The sequence below is a fragment of the Mercenaria mercenaria genome, chromosome 17 (genome assembly GCF_021730395.1).
Source record: "Mercenaria mercenaria strain notata chromosome 17, MADL_Memer_1, whole genome shotgun sequence".
In the NCBI taxonomy this organism is placed as follows: domain Eukaryota; kingdom Metazoa; phylum Mollusca; class Bivalvia; order Venerida; family Veneridae; genus Mercenaria; species Mercenaria mercenaria.
In genome coordinates, this window is record NC_069377.1 from 55,439,786 (window position 1) to 55,460,840 (window position 21,055).

The window sequence follows — 21,055 nt, forward strand, 5'->3', positions numbered from 1 at the left end:
AGATAGTAACTTGCATGTAAAACTATAACTAAAATTTTCTAAGTCTAAAAGGGGGCATAATTTGCTCAAAAAACATGTCAGAGTTATGGGACTTGACCCAATGAGGTTGGTAATTGATCTAGAAAAAGAAACAAGAGGGCCAAGATGGCCCTAGGTCGCTCACCTAAGAAACACACAATAACAGTGTAAAACATGTTTGACCTAGTGATTTCATGACCAATTTTCATTAAGATTGGACCAAAAAATTGGTCTCTTGCGATAAAACAAGCATTTTCTTAGATATGACCTAGTTTTTGACCCTAGATGACCCATGTTCAAACTCAACCTAGATTTTATCAAGGCAATCATTCTGACCAAAATTCATGAAGATCAATTGAAAAATACAGCCACTATCACATACACAAGTTTTTTCTTTGATTTGACCAAGTGACCTAGTTTTTGACCTCAGATGACCCATATTCAGATTCGACCTAGATTTCATCAAGGCAATCATCCTGACCAAATTTCATAAAAATCAATTGAAAAAAACAGTCTCTATCGCATACACAAGATTTTTCTTTAATTTGACCTAGTGACCTAGTTTTTGACCAAAGATAACCCATATTCTAACTCGACCTAGATTTCATCAAGGCAATCATTCTGACCAAATTTCATGAAGATCAATTGAAAAATACATCCTCTATTGCATACACAAGGTTTTTCTTTGATTTGACCTAGTGACCTAGTTTTTGACCCCAGATGACCCATTTTCGAACTTGTTCTAAATTTCATCAAGGTAATCATTCTGACCAAAATTCATGGAGATCAATTGAATAATACAGCCTCTATCACATACACAAGGTTTTTCCTTGATCTGACCTAGTGACCTAGTTTTTGACCCGAGATGACCCATTTTCGAACTCGGCCTAGATTTCATCAAGGTTATCATTCTGACCAAATTTCATGAAGATCAATTAAAAATATCGCCTCTATCGCATACACAAGGTTTTTCTTTGATTTGGCCTAATGACCTAGTTTTTGACCCGAGATGACCCATTTTCGAACTCGGCCTAGATTTCATCAAGGCAATCATTCTGACCAATATTCATGAAGATCAATTGAAAAATTCAGCCTCTAGCGCATACACAAGGTTTTTCTTTGATTTGACCTAGTGACCTAGTTTTTGACCCGAGATGACCCATTTTCGAACTCGGCCTAGATTTCATCAAGGTTATCATTCTGACCAATATTCATGAACATTAATTGAACAAGAGCACCGCCTTGCGGGTGCTGACGCTCATCTGATTTTTTTTGTATAATAGAAATATTGTCCTACCCATGATTTTCTAAGTCTAAAAAGGGCCATCATTCTTGCAAAAAGCAGGATAGAGTTATGTTTCTTGATGTACAGTGTCCACTTATGATTGTGAAAAACTGTTGCAAGTTTTAAAGCAATAGCTTTGATAGTTTATGAGAAAAGTATACTTAAACATAATACTCATCCAAGAAAATGATTTTCTAAGTCCAAAAGGGGCAATAATTATTGCAAAAAGCAGGATGGAGTTATGTTGCTTGCTGTACAGGGTCAGCTTATGATGGTGAACAAGTGTTGCAAGTTTTAAAGCAATAGCTTTGATAGTTTAAGAGAAAAAGTTGACCTAAACATAAAACTTAACCAAGAAATCTGATATTTTCTAAGTCCAAAAGGGGCCATAAATCTTGCAAAAAGCATGATGGAGTTATGTTTCTTGCTGTACAGGGTCAGCTTATGATGGTGAACAAGTGTTGCAAGTTTTAAAGCAATAGCTTTGATAGTTTAGGATAAAAGCTGACCTAAACATAAAACTTAACCAAGAAAACTGATTTTCTAAGTCCAAAAGGGGCAATAATTCTTGCAAAAAGCAAGATGGAGTTATGTTTCTTGATGTACAGGGTCTGCTTATGATGGTAAACAAGTATTCCAAGTTTCAAAGCAATAGCTTTGATAGTTTAGGAGAAAAGTTGACCTAAACATAAAACTTAACCAAGAAATCTGATATTTTCTAAGTACAAAAGGGGCCATAAATCTTGCAAAAAGCAAGATGGAGTTATGTTTCTTGCTATACAGGGTCAGCTTATGATTGTAAATAAGTATTCCAAGTTTCAAAGCAATAGCTTTGATAGTTTAGGAGAAAAGCTGACCTAAACATAAAACTTAACCAGGCAACGCCGACGCAGACGCAGACGCCGACGCCGACACCGACGCCGACGCCGACAACCGCTCAAGTGATGACAATAACTCATCATTTTTTTTCAAAAAATCAGATGAGCTAAAAATACAGCCTCTATTGCATACACAAGGTTTTTCTTTGATTTGACCTAGTGACCTAGTTTTTGACCCGAGATGACCCATTTTCGAACTCGGCCTAGATTTCATCAAGGCAATCATTCTGACCAATATTCATGAAGATCAATTGAAAAATACAGCCTCTATCGTATACAGTCTACCCTGTCTTAAGCAGCCAGCCAAGGGAAGCAGACAATTTGGCCGCTACAGCCAGGTGACCGCTGATCGGAGGTGCAGCCAATATATGTATTTTTCAGACTTCTGGCCAGTTTAGCCTTTAGGCCCATTTTTGGGGGGGTTCCCATTATTATTTTACCAGGATACAATGACGTGCATTTGCCTTCGCAATACGAATGGTCTTCTTAGCAATCTAAAACTTCGGCGTGATTTTTTTACTACAAAAATTGTTACAGACAATTTTCCAACTTCAAAACAAGTTTGTTTACAATTTTCGCCATTTTGGTAAGGGAAGCTACTCTCCGCGCTTATTGTCTACGCTAAAATCTACGATTGCCGTTACGTTCGGTAAAAGATGGAGTGGTTTATATTTTTTTTTTCAAACACAATTAATTTCGTATAAATTTAATAGTATTTTGATGACAGAAGTATAAAAAATCACAAATATTATACTACTAGTTAGTAATCGAGTATTATCTTTAACCGAGGTCAAACTGTGAACAACAAAAATGACCCGAAGTGACACGCTAATTGCCGATAATTACTGGCCATTTGATCATAACAAAAAGGGGATTACACCTTTGGTTATCAGTTTTAATTGAGAAGCTCATGTCATTTTGTCGTTCTTGTGTTGAAGTCTTAGCAATCACGTGCTTCTCAAAAATCGGGTATCTTCGGCGATTATTGCCTAAAAATAATTGATTTTGGAAGAAAAATGGCCGCTGAAAGGGGTCAAATACGGCGGTCGGGAGGCAATTTTGGTGGCCGCTGGCCGCGGACGGCAGGTGGCCGCTGAATAAAGTGATAAAATAGAGGAAAATCCGTCGGGGGCGTCATAAAAGGGCCGCTGAACGGAGGTGACCGCTGATCGGAGGTGACCGTTAGTACAGGTTAGACTGTACACAAGGTTTTTCTTTGATTTGACCTAGTGACCTAGTTTTTGACCCGAGATGACCCATTTTCGAACTCGGCCTAGATTTCATCAAGGCAATCATTCTGACCAATATTCATGAAGTTCAATTGAAAAATACAGCCTCTAGCGCATACACAAGGTTTTTCTTTGATTTGACCTAGTGACCTAGTTTTTGACCCGTGATGACCCATTTTCGAACTCTGCCCAGATTTCATCAAGGTTATCATTCTGACCAATATTCATAAAGATTAATTGAAAAATACCGCCTCTATCGCATACACAAGGTTTTTCTTTGATTTGACCTAGTGACCTAGTTTTTTATCCGAGATGACCCATTTTCGAACTCGGCCTAGATTTCATCAAGGCAATCATTCTGACCAAAATACATGAAGATCAATTGAAAAATACAGCCTCTAGCGCATACACAAGGTTTTTCTTTGATTTGACCTAGTGACCTAGTTTTTGACCCGAGATAACCCATTTTCGAACTCGGCCTAGATTTCATCAAGGTTATCATTCTGACCAATATTCATGAAGATTAATTGAAAAATACAGCCTCTATCGCATACACAAGGTTTTTCTTTGATTTGACCTAGTGACCTAGTTTTTGACCCGAGATGACCCATTTTCGAACTCGGCCTAGATTTCATCAAGGTTATCATTCTGACCAATATTCATGAAGATTAATTGAAAAATACAGCCTCTATCACATACACAAGCTAAATGTTGACAGACAGACGACGGACGACGGACATCGAGCGATCAGAAAAACGCACCTGAGCATTGCTAAAAGAGCTAAAAATAAGTTTCAAATCTATATGCCTTTTAGAAATAGCTGTATGTACTTGCACGCAAAACTTTAACCAGAATTTTCTAAGTCCAAAAGGTGGCATAATTTGGCAAAAATGAAGGTCAGAGTTATGGGACTTGCTGCTATCAACTAGATTTATAACCCCGAAGACATATGTGAAGTTTCAAATCAATATCTGCATTAGTTTTGGAGGTAGTAACTTGCATGTAAAACTTTTAGTCTTTAACCAAAATTTTCTAAGTCTAAAAGCGGGCATAATTTGCTCAAAATACATGTCAGAGTTAAGGGTCTTGATCCAGTGAGGTTGGTAATTGATCTAGAAAAAGAAAAAATAAGTTTCAAATCTATATGCCTTTTAGAAATAGCTGTATGTACTTGCACGCAAAACTTTAACCAGAGTTTTCTAAGTCCAAAAGGGGACATAATTTGGCAAAAATGAAAGTCAGAGTTAAGGCACTTGCTGCTATCAACTAGTTTTATAACCTCGAAGACACATGTGAAGTTTCAAATCAATATCTGCATTAGTTTTGGAGATAGTAACTTGCATGTAAAACTTTAACCAAAATTTTCTAAGTCTAAAAGGGCGCATAATTTGCTCAAAATACATGTCAGAGTTATGGGTCTTGACCCAGTGAGGTTGGTAATTGATCTAGAAAAAGAAAAAGTAAGTTTCAAATCTATACGCCTTTTAGAAATAGCTGTATGTACTTGCACCCAAAACTTTAACCAGAATTTTCTAAGTCCAAAAGGGGGCATAATTTGGCCAAAATGAAAGTCAGAGTTAAGGCACTTGCTGCTATCAACTAGTTTTATAACCCCGAAGACACATGTGAAGTTTCAAATCAATATCTGCATTAGTTTTGGAGATAGTAACTTGCATGTAAAACTTTAACCAAAATTTTCTAAGTCCAAAAGGGGGCATAATTTGCTCAAAATACATGTCAGAGTTATGGGACTTGACCCAGAGAGGTTGGTAATTGACCTAGAAAAAGAAAAAAATAAGTTTCAAAGCTATATGCCTTTAATTGATGGCTGTATGTACTTGCATGCAAAAACTTAACCAAGGTGTGACGCCGAAGCCGACGCCAGGGTGAGTAGAATAGCTAGACTATTCTTCGAATAGTCGAGCTAAAAATGGTGTCAAGTATATTTTAGTTAATGTAAGTTTACAGAACTGGCAGGTAAAATACTGATATAACTTCAATTTTGGTTAGTTATCAATACCTTAAGAATATAATTTAACAAGAGCTGTCACTAATGGTGACAAATGCCCCCGCAGCACCTTGACCTTTGACCTTTGACCTGGTGACCCCAAAGTCAGTAGGGTTGGGGTACTCATAAAGTACTATCAGCATGTAAAGTTTGAAGGTCCTGGGTGATGTGGTTCGAGAGTAAAGTGCCTTCAGGCAAAAAGTTAACGTTGGCCCCTGTGACCTTGACCTTTGTCCTGGTGACCCCAAAGTCAGTAGGGGTGGTGTACTCAATAAGTACTATCAGCATGTGAAGATTGAAGGTCCTAAGTGCAGTGGTTCGCGAGTAAAGTGCCTTCATGCAAAAAGTTAACGTTGGCCCCTGTGACCTTGACCTTTGTCCTGGTGACCCCAAAGTCAGTAGGTGTGGTGTACTCAATAAGTACTATCAGCACGTGAAGTTTGAAGGGCCTGGGTGCAGTGGTTCGCGAGTCAAGAGCCTTCATGCAAAAAGTTAACATTGGCCCCTGTGACCTTGACCTTTGACCTGGTGATCCCAAAGTCAGTAGGAGTGGTGTTCTCAATAAGTACTATCAGCACGTGAAGTTTGAAGGTCCTGGGTGCAGTGGTTCACAAGTAAAGTGCCTTCATGCAAAAAGTTAACAAGGCCCCTGTGACCTTGACCTTTGTCCTGGTGACCCCAAAGTCAGTAGGGGTGGTGTACTAAAATAGTACTATTAGCATGTGAAGTTTCAAGGTCCTGGGTGCAGTGGTTCGCGAGTAAAGTGCCTTCATGCAAAAAGTTAATGTTGGCCCCTGTGACCTTGACCTTTGACCTGGTGATCCCAAAGTCAGTAGGAGTGGTGTACTCAATAAGTACTATCAGCACGTGAAGTTTGAAGGTCCTGGGTGCAGTGGTTCGTGAGTAAAGTGCCTTTATGCAAAAAGTTAACAAGGCCCCTGTGACCTTGACCTTTGTCCTGGTGACCCCAGAGTCAGTAGGGGTGGTGTACTCAATTAATACTATTAGCATGTGAAGTTTCAAGGTCCTGGGTGCAGTGGTTCGCGAGTAAAGTGCCTTCATGCAAAAAGTTAACGTTGGCCCCTGTGACCTTAACCTTTGACCTGTTGACCCCAAAGTCAGTAGAGTGGTGTACTCAATAGGTACTATCAGCATGTGAAGTTTGAAGGTCCTGGGAGCAGTGGTTCGCGAGTAAAGTGCCTTCATGCAAAAAGTTAACAAGGCCCCTGTGACCTTGACCTTTGTCCTGGTGACCCCAAAGTCGGTAGGGGTGGTGTACTAAATTAGTACTATTAGCATGTGAAGTTTCAAGGTCCTGGGTGCAGTGGTTCGCGAGTAAAGTGCCTTCATGCAAAAAGTTAACGTTGGCCCCTGTGACCTTGACCTTTGACCTGGTGATCCCAAAGTCAGTAGGAGTGGTGTACTCAATAAGTACTATCAGCACGTGAAGTTTGAAGGTCCTGGGTGCAGTGGTTCGCGAGTAAAGTGCCTTCATGCAAAAAGTTAACAAGGCCCCTGTGACCTTGACCTTTGTCCTGGTGACCCCAAAGTCAGTAAGGGTGGTGTACTCAATTAGTACTATTAGCATGTGAAGTTTCAAGGTCCTGGGTGCAGTGGTTCACAAGTAAAGTGCCTTCATGCAAAAAGTTAACATTGGCCTCTGTGACCTTGACCTTTGACCTGGTGACCCCAAAGTCAGTAGAGGTGTTGTACTCAATAAGTACTATCAGCACGTGAAGTTTGAAGGGCCTGGGTGCAGTGGTTCGCGAGTCAAGTGCATTCATGCAAAAAGTTAATGTTGGCCCCTGTGACCTTGACCTTTGACCTGGTGATCCCAAAGTCAGTAGGAGTGGTGTACTCAATAAGTACTATCAGCATGTGAAGTTTGAAGGTCCTGGGTGCAGTGGTTCGCGAATAAAGTGCCCTCATGCAAAAAGTTAATGTTGTGACTAACGAACAAACTAACGGACGGACAGTTGAAAACTAAAATGCCTCCCTTCAGGGGCATAAAAATAAGGAGCTGCGTTCAATAAACACTTGATGCCTCCGGTGGCATCCTTGTTGATACAAAGCAACCTAAGTCCAAAACGAGGTCAAGTTCAAGGTCAAGGTCAAATTGAGGTCAGGTGATGTCTGAAGATGAGGAATGGTCACAGGTTACATCTGTATTAGTATCAAGTCATTCTAGTTAGGGGTATTGATGCTAGACAAAACGGTCCCATTTGGTTAACCTCGTATGGACGGACGAATGGACGGACAAACGGACGGACTGACAGGATAATCACTGTATGCCTCCCGCATCAGTAGATGCCGTGGGCATAAAAATATTACTGTGAAATTGTTTAATACCATTATCATTAAATTTTGAGTTTATGGAAAGGGCAGCTATTTCATAGCAACATGAATTCATGGATTTCAAATTTTAAAGATTTAAAATAAATAGGAATTTCATTTATTGACTGAAATTTAATTTCATGGACTGAAGCAACCTTTTTACTTATGAAAATTAGTTTCCCACATAAAATAACGATTTCATGATATTTATATTACGCAAACAGTATATCAAAAACTTACCAGATCTTTTGCATGCATGATCATTATATGAAGAGTGTCTTTGACATATTCCAGCGACAGCTTCACCTGACCTTGCCGTGACTGCACCAATATTGGATTTTCTGTTTTACAATGAAAAAGTATTGGTTAAGTTTTTATAGAAATGGTAAAATACTTAAACAAGAGATCACAGAGTGATCTTGGCGCCCACCAATGTGCCATTTTTGAGTGTTCCAAATTTCAAGACTTAATGACTAGCTCAAGGTCAAATTTCATTTCCGTACACAACACTGTGCATGTGGTCCAAATTCAAAAGCTGTAGCTTGAGAAATGTGAAAGTAGGTCACTAGATCAATTTCAAGGACAAAGTTCTTTGTACACAAAACTATGCATGTGCATCAAGTTTCAAGGCTGTAGTTTGAGAAATTTGAAAGTAGGTCACTAGGTCAATCTTAAGGTCAAAGTTTATTTCGGTACACAAAACTATGCAAGTGGTCCAAATTTGAAGGCTGTGGCTTGAGAAATGTGAAATTTGGTCACTAGGCCAAAATCAAGGTCAAATTACACTTCAGAACACAAATCTATGCAAGTGGTCCAAATTTAAAGCCTGTAACTTCAAAAATGTGAAAGCAGGTCTCTACGTCAATGTCAAGGTCAAAGTTTGTTTCGTTACACAATCCAATGCATCTGGTCTAAATTTGAAGCCTGTAGCTATAGAAATGTGAAAGTAGGTCACTAGGTCAATATTAAGGTCAAAGTTCATTTCGGTACACAAAACTATGCAAGTTGTCCAAATTTGAAGGCTGTAGCTCGAGAAATGTGAAAGTAGGTCACTAGGTCAAAATCACGGTCAAATTTCATTTCAGAACACGAAACTATGCATGTGGTCCAAATTTGAAGCCTGTACCTTCAAAAATGTGAAAGTAGGTCACTAGGTCAACATCAAGGTCAAAGTCTTTTTCAGTGCACAAAACTATGCATGTGGTCCAAATTTGAAGGTTGTAGCTACAGAAATGTAAAAGTAGGTCACTAGGTCAAAATCAAGGTCAACTCATATCAAGGTTCATCTTGCCACTCAAAACCATACATGTGGTCCAAATCTGAATGTTGTAGGTTATTGACAAGAAGATTTTACAAATCCCTATACAAATCTATATGAACCATGTGACCCCCAGGGCGGGGCCATATTTGACCCTTGGGGGATAATTTGAACAAACTTGGTAGAGAACCACTAGATGATGCTACATTACAAATGCCAAAGCCCTAGGCTTTGTGGTTTGGACCAGAAGATTTTCAAGGTTTTTCCCTATGTAAGTCTATGTAAACCATGTGACCCCCGGGGCGGGGCCATATTTGACCCTAGGGAAATAATTTGAACAATCTTAGTAGAAAACCACTAGATGGTGTCACATACAAAATATCAAAGCCCTAGGCCCTGTGGTTTTGAACAAGAGGTTTTTCAAAGTTTTTCCCTATATAAGTCTATATAAACCATGTGACCCCCGGGGCGGGGCCATATTAGACCCCAGGGAAATAATTTAAATGATCTTGGTAGAGGACCACTAAATGATGCTTCATACCAAATATCAAAGCTCTAGGCTCTGTGGTTTTGGACAAGAAGATTTTCAAAGTTTTTCCCTATATAAATCTATGTAAATTATAGAAATAAACAAAGGGCCATAACTAATTCAAAAATTGTTGAACCAGTCTGATTTTCAGGGGGACACAACTAGGGTACCAATACATCATTCTGACAAAGTTTGGTTAAAATCCCCCTGGTAGTTTCTGAGGAGATGCGATAACGAGAAATTGTTAACGGAAGGACGGACGGACGGACGGAAGGACGGACGGAAGGACGACGGACCACGGACGCAGAGTGATTTGAATAGCCCACCATCTGATGATGGTGGGCTAAAAAAGAAAATGTTTTGAAATCTTCAGCACTGCTATGACAATGTCAGAATAAGACACATATTCACATCTCCAGTACTTTTTTCTAGTCCTCCACATTATTCATGCCTAAAAAAAAACAAGAGCTGTCTCCATATGATGACACATGCCCCCGATAGCACTTTGAATGATTAGTTATGGCCGATGTTAGAGTTTAGGAACTTTGACTTACGGAGCTGGGTCTTGCGAGCGACACGTCATCTTACTGTGCCACACATTCGTGCGTAGTTATTATAAAATCCATGCATGAATGACAAAGATATGGACCGAACATGCCCATCAATGCACTATCATGAAAAATGACCTTTAACGTCTAAGGGTGACCTTGACCTTTGAGCTACGGACCTGGGTCTTGCGTGCGACACATCGTCTTACTGTGGTACACATTCATGCCAAGTTATTTGAAAATCCATCCATGGATGACAAAGATATGGACCAGACACGCCCATCAATGCACTATCCTTTAACGTCTAAGTGTGTCCTTGACCTTTGAGCTACGGACCTGGGTCTTGCGCACGACATATTGTCTTACTGTGGTACACATTCATGCCAAGTTATTTGAAAATCCATCCATCGATGACAAAGATATGGACCGGACACGCCCATCAATGCACTATCCTTTAACGTCTAAGTGTGAACTTGACCTTTGAGCTACGGACCTGGGTCTTGCACGCAACACGTCGTCTTACTGTAGTACACATTCATGCCAAGTTATTTGAAAATCCATCCATCGATGACAAAGATATGGACCAGACACGCCCATCAATGCACTATACTTTAACGTCTAAGTGTGACCTTGACCTTTGAGCTACGGACCTGGGTCTTGCGCATGACATGTCGTCTTACTATGGTACACATTCATGCCAAGTTATTTGAAAATCCATCCATCGATGACAAAGATATGGACCGGACACGAAAATTGCGGACTGACTGACAGACCGACAGTCTGACAGACTGACAGACGGTTCAAAAACTATATGCCTCCCTTCGGGGGCATAAAAATTCTTCAAAATAGCAGTTGATTTCTAATTCAAGGATAAATATTAAAACAACTTTGTTGCTTTTTTTAAAACTATTCCCCCAGCACTCAATTGACAATAATGGCATATAGCAAGCAATTGCCTCATTTCTTTTTCTAAATTTTCAATCTCATGATTTTTCTCTAATAACTATATCCTACAACTTACTGATGTATAATTTAAAAGAAACACAAGAAAGTTTAAAACACACAAAACAGCAACTGACACTGAAGATATACATCTACCAGTAAACAAAGCAAGTAATTGTTTTGCAAGATTAACTTTTAGTGAAGCTTCTCCCTCAAGCATGAGCACATGAACACTTACAGAAAACTTCCACCTAAAAGAGATATATTTTATTTTCTTCTCTTTTCAACTGATTCATTCTATCTAAAGTAGAACAGACTTCTTTCTTTTCACTTATGTTTTGTCACTCTCCAATGAATGCTTACTAGTATTTAATAACTACAAAATTAACTAGAAAATGCTTTTGTAAAAAAGCGCATGTCTCCCCCAATGTAAAAGTTCTATAGGCAAGAAGTCAATAGGGGTCAGGAGCGAAAGTCAAAGAGACACTGATGGCTGGCTGCAATAGGGATCATCTACTTGGCATGTCCAGTCATCCCGCTAAATTTCAACACTCTTGGCCCAGTGGTTCTCAAGTCACTGTTCAGGCTCCTGTGACCTTGACCTTTAATCAAGTGACCTCAAAATAAATAGGGGTCATCTACTCTGCATGTCCAATCATCCTATTAAGTTTCAACATTGTAGGTCAAGTGGTTCTCAAGTTATTTCCAAAAAATGATATTACATGAACAGGCCACTGTGACCTTGACCTTTAATAGACTGGCCCCAAAATCAATAGGGGTCATCTACTCTGCATGTTCAATCATCCTATGAAGTTTCAACATTCTGGGTCAAGTGGTTCTCAAGTTATTGATCGGAACTGGTTATCAATGTTCTGGCCTCTGTGACCTTGACCTTTAACGGAGTGACCCCAAAAACAATAGGGGTCATCTACTCTGCATGACCAATCATCCTATGAAGTTTCATCATTCTGGGTCAAGTGGTTTTCAAGTTACTGACCGGAAATGGTTTTCAATGTTCAGAACCCTGTGACCTTGACCTTTCACAGAGTGACCCCAAAATCGTTAGGGGTCACCTACTCTGCATGACCAATCATCCTATTAAGTTTCAACATTCTGGGTCAAGTGGTTCTCAAGTTACTGACCGGAAATGGTTTTCAATGTTCAGGCCCCTGTGACCTTGACCTTTAATGGAGTGACCCCAAAATCGATAGGGGTCATCTACTTTGCATGTACAATCATCCTATGAAGTTTCAACATTCTGGGTCAAGTTGTTCTCTAGTTATTGATCGGAAATGGCTTTCCATGTTCAGGCCCCTGTGACCTTGACCTTTGATGGAGTGACCCCAAAATCAATAGGGGTCATCTACTCTTCATGACCAATCATCCTATGAAGTTTCAACAATCTGGGTCAAGTGGTTCTCTAGTTATTGATCGGAAATTGTTTTCAATGTTCAGGTCCCTGTGACCTTGACCTTTGATGGAGTGACCCCAAAATCAATAGGGATCATCTACTCTTCATGGCCAATCATCCTATGAAGTTTCAACATTCTGGGTCAAGTGGTTCTCTAGTTATTGATCGGAAATGGTTTTCAATGTTCAGGCCCCTGTGACCTTGACCTTTGACAGAGTGACCCCAAAAACAATAGGGGTCGTCTACTCCAGCAGCCCTACAACCCTATGAAGTTTGAAGGTTCTAGGTCAAATGGTTCTCCAGTTATTGCTCGGAAATGAAGTGTGATGTACGGACGGACGGACGGACGGACAGGGCAAAAACAATATGTCTCCTGGGGGAGACATAATTACAGATGAAAGAATTGGAAAAAAAAAACCTGAAATTATTTGGCTGATATTTAACATTTACATGTACAGAACTTTAAATTAATGCACAATTTAAAGCATAACCTTATTTCTATGAATAATGCTAGCTTAAATGTAAATCAAGATCTCAGCCTCTACTGTCTCTTTATTTGTGATCAGCAGAAACCAGTAATCTACAAGTAACTTCTCCATATGAAACATTATCATGAGCTTATAAAAATCTCAAATTGTTAGCAACAATAACAGCTGGAAATTTTACTTCTTGTATTTTGAGGCAGAACATCTGCTAGAAAATTAACTTCTCAAACTGTAACTTCTCAAATTGTAACTTCACTTCTCAAATTGTAATTTAACTTCTCAAACTGTAACTTAACTTCTCAAAATATAATTTAACTTCTCAAATTGTAACTTAACTTCTCAAATTGTAATTTAACTTCTCAAAATGTAAATTGTAACTTAACTTCTCAAACTGTAATTTAACTTCTCAAATTGTAACTTAACTTATCAACTTGTAACTTAACTTCTCAAAATGTAATTTAACTTCTCAAATTGTAACTTTACTTCTCAAACTGTAACTTAACTTCTCAAATTGTAACTTAACTTCTCAAATTGTTAAGTTTAATTTAACTTGTCTTCTCAAATTGTAATTTAAATTTTCAAATTGTCAAGGAGAGAACACAACCTGAAAATTTAACTTTGTTTATTATAAGGGAGAACACCCCTTGGGAATTTAACTTCTAAAATTGTCACAGAGAACACCAGTAGGAAATCTAACTTCTTGTATTTTAAGGGAGAATACCAGCTGTCAATTGTAACCAGGTGGAATTTCTACTTCTCAAATTTTCAGGAAGAACACAATATGGAAAACACCTGCTTAAATTTAACTCTCCTCAGTAGGACATGGATATGTTCCCAAGTACCCATAAAGTATTTGACGAACGAGTGTACCAAGAGCAGAACTTCTACCAGTGCATGCCCTACTCCTAACCACCATAAAACTATTGACAGATCACAGATGACAAAATTATATTCTGTGAAAACTATAATCTTATTAGGACAGTGTGAAAATAAAAGTTTGACAAAAGAAAACAGACCAAGGGAAAAATCACCGAAAGGAAAGTAAATACTATGTGAATTCTGGGATTTTCGGTAAAATACAAAAAAAGTGCATGTATATTCTTTTACCAATCATAATAGTCTGTAGGCATTTGAGGATAAATATTTCAGAGGCAAAATGTTATAGATTGGACCTCAGCTATTTAATATAATGAGGAACTAATAATTTCTAGCAAATCTGGAAATTGGGCAAAAGATAAAAGGACTAGGTCAGAGCAAATCTTCTAGAATATTTTAAGTCTGAAATATTCATTGTTCATTTTCCTTTTCTTTTTAAATTATCTTTGAAGAAAGAAAAACAAAAAATAAGTTAACTTTTGTAATTAAGCTTTAATATGTCCAAATTTCAGACTCAAAGTAGAAAGATAATGAGCTCTGGATATTTTGGAAAACATATTTTTCAGTGAGTGTAACAAAAGAGCAAGCATAAGTTAAGGTGACACAAATAAAACCTGGCAACAACCTGGGGTGGTAGGTGTTTTTGATGATGTTGGTTTCTTCTCTGTTAAAAAAAGCATTATATATTTTATTTATAAGAGTGAACAATGAAATCATACACTAGTGTTGTCAGCTGATACTGATAAGCAATATTTCTATGTTTATTGCAAACCTGAAATATTTAGTTTCTCTTCTGAAAATAAAAACACATGAAATATGTAAAACCTTAACCCTTACCCTGCTAAATTTCTATAATGAACTTGTCTGTCTTTCAATTTGGACAGTACCATTAACTGTTAAAAGGGATGCTTACCAAAAAGATACTGACTGAATGGCGAACAGTGCAGATCATGATCAGACTGCACAGATGTGCAGGCTGATCATGACCTACACTGGTCGCAAAGGCAGAATCAATCATGTCCAGCATGATAAGGGTTAATAAGCTTCCTTCATTTTTTTTTTCAAGAGGTATCTGCTAGCCAATGAGGACCAATGTCTGTACAAGTGTAACAACCACTTCAATTTGACATCATTTATTCAACTGTATGATTTTAATCATTTCAACATCTGTTTTTTGTCTTTGGTGAAACAGATAGAAAACAGAACTTCAGAAGGCAATATTTAGATAAAAGTTTTATAATGATATCTAAACTGTGATAACCTTCCACTGCATTAGGACATTAAGATGGCATTATACATGTGCAACAGGGCTCCGGAAATTTGCCGGTTTGTCGGTTTTGGACCGATTTTTGACTTTTCAGACCGATTCCTGGAGTGAAAAAATCAAAAAAATCGGACGGATGTCTTTTTTCTCAAAAGGCTACATGTTTGATCACGGGTAAAAAATAAATGGTCACTGCATTTAATGAGACATCACACGGGAAACCGATATAAATAATTTTTATAATTACTTGATTTCTAAAAATTACATGATTCATTTGTTGGGACTCCAGTTGAAACAAGTACAGAAAATCGTCTTTGCAACCCGACTGTACATAAAAAAATAAAAGAAAGAAAAAAAAATGGACTGGCAAACACGAATGATAAAGAAAACCGGGGTGGCGCTGTTTATCAAATCGGTCTTTTAAAAAATGTTTCAAAATGAAATTTTGTTTACATCAGAAGAGAATTTTATAGAATGTAGCTGCTTGTTGAAGTACAACGCCAGCGTAATGAAATATCTGTGGCCAACGCCCGTGACCTTATGGCACTATACATGCGGGAAGTTCGATCTCAGCCTTCGCATAATGTACCCATTCGGTCCGCGGCAGAGTATTCTTAAAATACTGAGTATGTTTGGCAGAGAATATGTGTCGAGTAAATCGCTCTGACGCATTGTATTTTATAAAATTCCGTCAAAGAATGAGGAAACATCATAAAGTGTCTGCCGTGTATAAGGTACCGAACTCACGTGCGTTGGCTTTTAGACTAGTTAGGTTCACGGTGTCAATGCCTCGGCAATTTTATCCTGCAAGTATTTTCTCGGAAAAACATCGAAATTTAAACAAAGTAATGATCACACATAACACTGAATAACTGTCTTCATTGTATGGTAACTCGCGGTGACCGGTAAATCATTTTAATGCATGACATGCTTATTTCTTTACTCTATCACATTTTACAAATATGTTATATATTGGTAACGCGGTGGGTGGGGTAGCGCCGATGTCATGATTTTCGTTTCGGACCGATTGAGTTCTCAAAATTTCCGGAGCCCTGATGTGCAACATTTTTAACTTGTTAAGGTATTAAATTGGGAAGACAGAGTAAACTAGTACATTCATTAAAATGTTAAATACATGAAGTTCATGACATTAGTTTCTATAAATGAATGACAACAGTTACTGCATTTTGTTGTTTACGAAACTATATCTACTCAAATTATCAGGAATTCCTTTACGAAAAATATCAATTTATGGCGAGCTGGCTTCTACTTCTTTTGATATACTTCTTACTGTTTTATGTTACTTTTAATATGAATTGCTGGAAAGATCAGAAGTAAGTTACTGTCACTGACACTTAAAAAAAAATTTGTCTAGCCACTGGTTTACCACACATGGAAAAAATATTTTTTTTGAGCCCACACAATCTTTGCTCCAAGATATAATGGTTGTTCTGCACATGTACTTCAAGGTGAAGTATGTGGTTTTCATGTAAAAAAACGAAAGAACAAAAAGCACTGTTCGCTTCCTGGTTCCTGCTTGCCAATTTGTATAAACTTCTTTCCCAATTTCATCTAGAACAAAATCAAGTATCAAGCCATGCCATTTAAGAAATGATACTTTTCTTTTTTGGTGTTCATGCGAAATGAACGACAGAATAGGATCGGCAAATTAAACATGAGTCACTTTCATTTGTAACATTTATAATGTATTTCCTTTCCATTTGCAATCAAGATTTTATTATTAACTGTACACATTTTGCTGAATTTAACATTGAAAAAAAGCTTCCCAGCCGTTATGTTCACTATACGGAACAACAGTTATCATGTTAGATGTCATCTAAGGAACGTTCTCCCTGACTATACGTGGACGTCGTCAAAGCAGCGGCCCATTATCACTTAGCAGCGTAAATTTTGCGCCTTTCCTTTTGCTGTTCATATGAAATGAACGTCAAAATTTCAATAGGCCAGAATAGGGCAAAAGTAAATATTGATCAGTATCCAGAACATCCAAAAAATCAGACAATCAAAAGCTTTATATTTTAGACTGGTTCACCACCTTGAACCCAAACAAAATGAATTCCATTACTGATAACACTTTTTTTTTTGTATCTGCTTCACACAAACTCAGTTATGAAACAAAACACAATTACCTGAAAATTTAATGCTAATTTGGGGTCTTCAAACTTTTTACTATTAAGTACACAAAGCATCTGCCATCTGTTCTTAGTACTTTTCTCAAACACATTGCCCAACTTTTATCTCCACAGTTTTTCCACCAAAAAGCAGTTGGAGGAAGTGTCTGAGAAAAGTACAAATCTAGACAATACTTCCATGACCAATTTCCCTTAAAATCAAGATACATAATCAAAAGACAAAACTTTTTACAAACCTCTAAGCTTTGGTAGAGCAAGTCTTTCTTTCTGAGCCTCTTGTTCATCTCTCAGTAATGGATGGAAAAATGTGTACACCAGTTCACACTATAAATATAAATACACTGTTTAGGAAGTTATGAACTTCCTAACACGAATCTAGCATTTTGACTGGTTAAAAAGGTGATCACATGGTGACTCCTTTGACATTAGATTTTCATATCATGTTAAGCTAAAACTAAATGATTCACAAAACAAATCAATTACTATTTAGGCTAATTTGAAACCCTGCAAGGAAATATTTGGGTCAGTATGACAATTATTGGACCGGACTAATTCCTTGCCCCCATTTATAACACCAACCACAAATATTTCTATGGAGGGTCACTAACAAACTCAATTCATATCAGTCTGCAAAAGTGAAGAACAGAATATTTTATTATTGCCTTTACAAAAAACTATGGTATTACCAAAACTGTTTATTCCATTACCAAATATTTGACCTCTGCATTTAACTTCTAGGATTGACCTTCACTTTGAGTTATGAACCCAAATCTTGACTTACTTAATTAAAAGTGTTGTTGTATAATATGATTAAGCTAAACTAGATAATTTACATGATCCTCTTCATCTATTTAACATCTTAACATAATTTATATGGACTCCATTCATGTAATAGCAGTCAATTTACCAACCTAGTGTTTCTGTTTTTGTTAGTATAACACCAACACTATCTTGCCTTACCAAAGTACTGTAACTGATAACTTTCTCACATCATTTACTAGAAGAGGATCAATAATATGACATATTGTCTTTAGTCGAAACATCAGGAGGGACAAATGCCATGTTTAGTGACTAAAATTGTTTCAGATATTTTCAAAAATGTGGAATTTCATCAATAAACTTGGTGATTCATGATTCACTGACGCTGTGATCAATGGCATGATTTGCGATTCTCTGACACCATGATTCATAATTTCCTAATGCTGTGATTCATAATGCATCAATGGCATGATTTGCGATTCTCTGACACCATGATTCATAATTCATCAATGTCATAATAAATCAGCATAAAACTAGTATCTAGACTGGCTGCTGCATGATTGATCTACTGAACTATTACCATGCAGAGTCTTCTTAAAATGGATAAAAATAACAACTTACATGAACTATTTCTCCCGAAGCACTGAACAGATCTTGAAGAAATCTTTCTATCTCCGATTTTCTATTTTCTGCAACAGCCTTTATATGACTACGTCCTAACAAAACCCTGAAGAAGAATTCCAAAACATATCTATGATTACATGGTTATCACTTGCACTTTAATAATTAATTCATAATTCAACCTGTAATATACCGGTATGCACATTTTCAAATTAGAATGGAAATTCTTGAAAAGATTTTTGTTCTTCTTTTTAAGCTGATTTATAAATTTTACTGAAACTAGACATGTATCCACTTACTGTCCATGCATGACAATTTTTATTTATTTAAGGGCTTTGGCCCATGTTGACTATAATGTTTACTTTGAAGGTGCTTATTATATAGTCTGATTTTGGTCAAGTAATGGATTTGTTCGAAACCTTAACATCTAATCATTTACACTTATTTATGTTCACCAAGTGCTTAATTCATGTTAAAATTAACTAAGAGGAGTCAGATATACAAGTAGAGTGTAGTTATATTGTAAAGATGAAACAAGAGGGCCAAAAACGCTCATTTGACCTAGTTTTTATTACAGGTAACATATTATCCAACTTGACTTAGATTTCATTTCTAAAGACATTCTGACATCAAGTACAACATTTTTTAAATCAAGTTTTTCAACAATTTGACCAAATTACCTAGGTTTTTTTTTTTTAAGACAAACATTCTGACAAAACTGAATAAAGACCGTGTATAAAATGTGGTCTCTTGTATATGTAAACAAGATTTTTCAAGGGCTTGATCTGGTGACCCAGTTTTTCTGCTCAGTTGAAAAATGAACCCGATTTCAAAAAGACATGCATTGGAACAAAGTTTTACAAACACTGGGCAAAAAATGTGGCTTCTGGAGTTATGTTTTGCTATGATTTCACCGAGGGACTTAATTTTGTAGTTCTAGATGACCCAGACTAAAACTTGACAAAGGTTTCATTAAAAAAACATTTTGACCAGGTTTCATGAAGATCTGGTAAAAAAATGGAGCCTAGAGTATTGAAATGGTTTTTCTAAGATTTTACCTATAGACCTAGCTTTTAGGTCTAAGATGACACAGTTTCAACCTTCAACTAGATATCAGCAAATTAAATATTTAGAAAAACTTTTATAAAGATGAGGTAGAAAATGTGGCCTCTAAAGTTTAACAAGATTTTTTCTATGATTTGACTTAATGACCCAGTTTTATTACTTTAAATAACATGGTTACAAATTTGAAATAGATTTCATACAGATAGACATTATAACTTAAATCAGACAAGATAAAAACTCGACCACGAAAGTTTCAATAATATCCATTTGTCCGCTTCATGTTGATGATGTATACCACATTTCATTTAAACAGGAAGAAAACTGTAGGAGGAATAGTGTGACAGGAGGGCAGATGAACTGACTGACAGACAGTTTAACACTACATGTCTTCCGGGTCTTGGACACTGGGAACATAAAAACAAGAGGACCATGATGGTCCTGAATCGCTCATCTTTTCCCACATGACCCAGTTTTGAATATGACGTCGTTTTTTCTATTATTTGACATAGTGACCTAGTTTTTGAGCTCATGTAACCCAGTTTTGAACTTGACCTAGATATTATCAAGATAAAAATTCTGACCAATTTTCATGAAGATCAATTGAAAAATATGGTCTCTAGAGAGGTCACAAGGTTTTTCTATTATTTGACCTATTGACCTAGTTTTTTACGGCACGTGACCCAGTTTCAAACTTGACCTAGATATCATCAAGATGAACATTCTGACCAATTTTTATGGAGATCCATACACAAGTATGGCCTCTAGAGAGGTCACAAGGTTTTCCTATTTTTAGACCTACTGACCTAGTTATTGACCGCACGTGACCCTGTTTCGAACATGACCTAGATATCATCAAGATGAACATTCCGACCAATTTTCATACAGATCCCATGAAAAATATGGCCTTTAGAGAGGTCACAAGGTTTTTCAATTATCTGACCTACTGACCTAGTTTTTGAGGGCACGTGACCCAGTTTCGAACTTGACCTAGATATCATCAAGATGAACATTCAGACCAAGTTTCATACAGATCCCATGAAAAATATGGCCTCTAGAGAGGTCACAAGGTTTTTCTATTATTTGACCTACTGACCTAGTTTTTGACCGCACATGACCCTGTTTCGAACTTGACCTAGATATCATCAAGATGAACATTCAGACCAATTTTCATACAGATCCCGTGAAAAATATGGCTTCTAGAGAGGTCACAAGGTTTTTCTATTAATTGACCTACTGACCTAGTTTTTGATGGCACGTGACCCAGTTTCGAACTTGGCCTAGATATCATCAAGATGAACATTCTGACCAATTTTCATGAAGATCCCATGAAAAATATGGCCTTTAGAGAGGTCACAAGGTTTTTCTATTATTTGACCTACTGACCTATTTTTT

General features: G+C 37.3%; 1 protein-coding gene across 7 annotated transcripts in view; it reads right to left on the reverse strand.

Moving 5' to 3' along the window:
* Positions 1-21,055, reverse strand: part of LOC123536860 (phosphatidylinositol 4-phosphate 3-kinase C2 domain-containing subunit alpha-like) — a 94,948-nt gene that overhangs the window by 9,702 nt on the left and 64,191 nt on the right. For 4 of the 7 annotated variants that reach the window (XM_053528216.1, XM_053528217.1, XM_053528214.1 and 1 more), the window contains 4 exons: positions 18,599-18,704; positions 17,455-17,542; positions 14,427-14,465; positions 7,993-8,093 (listed from right to left, as the gene is read on the reverse strand). In XM_053528216.1, the coding sequence (XP_053384191.1) occupies positions 7,993-8,093; positions 14,427-14,465; positions 17,455-17,542; positions 18,599-18,704 (334 nt within the window). Of the gene's footprint in view, positions 1-7,992; positions 8,094-14,426; positions 14,466-14,573; positions 14,595-17,454; positions 17,543-18,598; positions 18,705-21,055 lie in introns of all 7 variants that reach the window. The other 3 variants (XM_053528219.1, XM_053528218.1, XM_053528215.1) reach the window with 2 other exon arrangements.